Source organism: Cupressus sempervirens, chromosome 8 (assembly GCF_028749045.1).
Source record: "Cupressus sempervirens isolate cs-2001-9-10 chromosome 8, ASM2874904v1, whole genome shotgun sequence".
Classification (NCBI taxonomy): domain Eukaryota; kingdom Viridiplantae; phylum Streptophyta; class Pinopsida; order Cupressales; family Cupressaceae; genus Cupressus; species Cupressus sempervirens.
This window is the reverse complement of record NC_143125.1, coordinates 827,187,218-827,189,215: the sequence shown is the minus strand read 5'-3', so window position 1 is coordinate 827,189,215 and position 1,998 is coordinate 827,187,218. Positions and strand designations below refer to the sequence as shown.

The 1,998-nt window shown below is 39.7% G+C and overlaps 1 protein-coding gene across 1 annotated transcript; it reads left to right on the top strand.

Moving 5' to 3' along the window:
* On the top strand, positions 1–1,668 carry LOC149544962 (protein DMR6-LIKE OXYGENASE 1-like). The gene is made up of 4 exons (XM_089795497.1): positions 1–421; positions 501–748; positions 830–1,151; positions 1,232–1,668. The coding sequence occupies exons 1-4, from the start codon at positions 179–181 to the stop codon at positions 1,484–1,486; spliced, it is 1,068 nt and encodes a 355-aa protein (XP_089651623.1). The 5' UTR covers positions 1–178; the 3' UTR covers positions 1,487–1,668.
* The last annotated feature ends 330 nt before the right edge of the window (positions 1,669–1,998 follow it).

The window sequence follows — 1,998 nt, the reverse complement described above, 5'->3', positions numbered from 1 at the left end:
GACTTTGCAAGTGGTTTCTTGAATGCAGACAAATGTTTCCAGTTCTGTAGGTGAAATCAAAGCTCTCTACCTATCCCAAATACTGCTATATACCCCGAGTCAATCTAAGTATATCTGAATTCCAGAGCAGGTGAAGCTAAACAATCTTTTCATTTCTCCACTCTCTTTCAAGTACAAGATGACATCCACAGCCCATGTTGGGTTCAATTATAATGTCGTAGAGAAACTCATGTCCAATGGACACAAACACCTTCATGTTCAGGACAAGTACGTCTTTCCGCCGGGTGAACGTCCTGACATGTCCAAGATGTGTCATTCTTACACATTTCCAGTCATAGACCTCAAAGATTTAGATGGACCTGATAGAATAATGGTAGTCAATCAGATTAGGCGGGCTTGCGAGGAGGATGGCTTCTTCCAGGTAAAGATCCAGATTTGTTTTATTTTATTTTTCCTTCTTCTGGGTTGTCGCCCTAATTCAATATGGATCATTCATTCAGATCATGAACCACGGAGTGCCAGAAACTGTAATGAAAAGCATGATGGCCATTGCCAAAGAGTTTTTTGAAATGCCTGTGGAAGAGAGGGTTTCTCTCTATTCGGAGGACCCAAAGCAGGCTGTCAGGGTTTCCACCAGCTTCAATGTCACCAAAGACAAATTCTTTGACTGGAGGGATTATCTAACACACCCATGTCATCCACAGGAGGAATTCATCAATTCATGGCCTCAAAAGCCTGCACTTTACAGGTAGCGACCGAAAACTTTAAACATAGATTAACATCTTACAGGAATGTGACCCCTTTTTCTCGTTTCACTTTTTTAAAACAGAGAGGTTGCAGGGGAGTATGCCAGGGAGATTAGGGCACTGGTTTTAAGGCTTCTAGCTGCTATTTCTGAAGTTATGGGACAAGATTCTGATTATTTGAATGAAATATTTGGAAAGCATAGCCACGTACTGAACATAAATTACTATCCTGCATGTCCAAATCCAGATCTTACATTCGGCGTAGCACCTCATTCAGATCCACGTGGTATCACTGTTTTGATGCAAGGAGATGTGAGTGGCCTGCAAGTGCTCAAAGATGGGAAATGGTCTTCAGTGGAACCAATACCCAATGCCTTTGTCGTCAATTTGGCTGATCAACTTCAGGTTTATAACTGATATTCTCTGTTTGAAACTTGTTTTGAAGGACTGAATTTTGAGTTGTTTTTGTGTGGGGTTTTTATTAGGTTATAAGCAATGGAAGATACAAAAGCGCCGAGCACAGGGCTGTAACCAATGGAACTAGTGCAAGGATATCTATTCCCACCTTCTATGGGCCTTCGTCTGATTCCTTTATTGCTCCTGCAGCATCAATGGTAGATGAGGAGCATCCGGCTTTATACAGAGGATATAAATTTGAGGAATACATGAGGGCGTTCTGGAGCCAAGGTTTGAAGGGCAAGAGCATTTTGGATCGCTTCAAGATCGAAGCCAATCCATGACTGAAAAAAGTGGTACATAACTGCTGTTGTTAGAATATAAATATGCTGATATGGACTGTGGGCACTATCTTGTATAGGCTAGCAATGTTTTATCTGGGAAATAAGGTGTAAGGGATCAGTTTAGTCCTTTAGGACAGCTTCTATTTGATATTTAAAATAAAAATTTCCATTTTATTTATTTATGCTCTGGTTTTCACTATGTGCATCAGAAAGTAAGTAGTAGACTTAGAAATAGTTATTAAATGCGACCTACAAAAGTATTGGGGAATGGCTCGTTGCTGCTTGGTGAAGTTCAATTCTTTTTCTCAGTGCATAAGGCTTACCATACTAACAATCTTATGGAGGCTCAAACCATTTTTTTTTTGATGAATAGTCCTTTTCTATTAATAAATAATATACTAAGATTACAATTCACAAAAAAAGGTCAGGGGATACAAGATCACCCCATTAAAAATCCCACGGCCACTGCTAGAATCAAACACTATTCATCAAAAAAGACATAAATAGCAACC

Bases quoted from the DNA above. Each gene is read 5' to 3' on its own strand.
- LOC149544962 (XM_089795497.1), top strand. From the start codon at position 179: ATGACATCCACAGCCCATGTTGGGTTCAATTATAATGTCGTAGAGAAA. The intron at 749-829 runs GTAGCGACCGAA...TTTTTAAAACAG, and splicing joins CAAAAGCCTGCACTTTACAG to AGAGGTTGCAGGGGAGTATG. The intron at 1,152-1,231 runs GTTTATAACTGA...GGTTTTTATTAG, and splicing joins ATTTGGCTGATCAACTTCAG to GTTATAAGCAATGGAAGATA.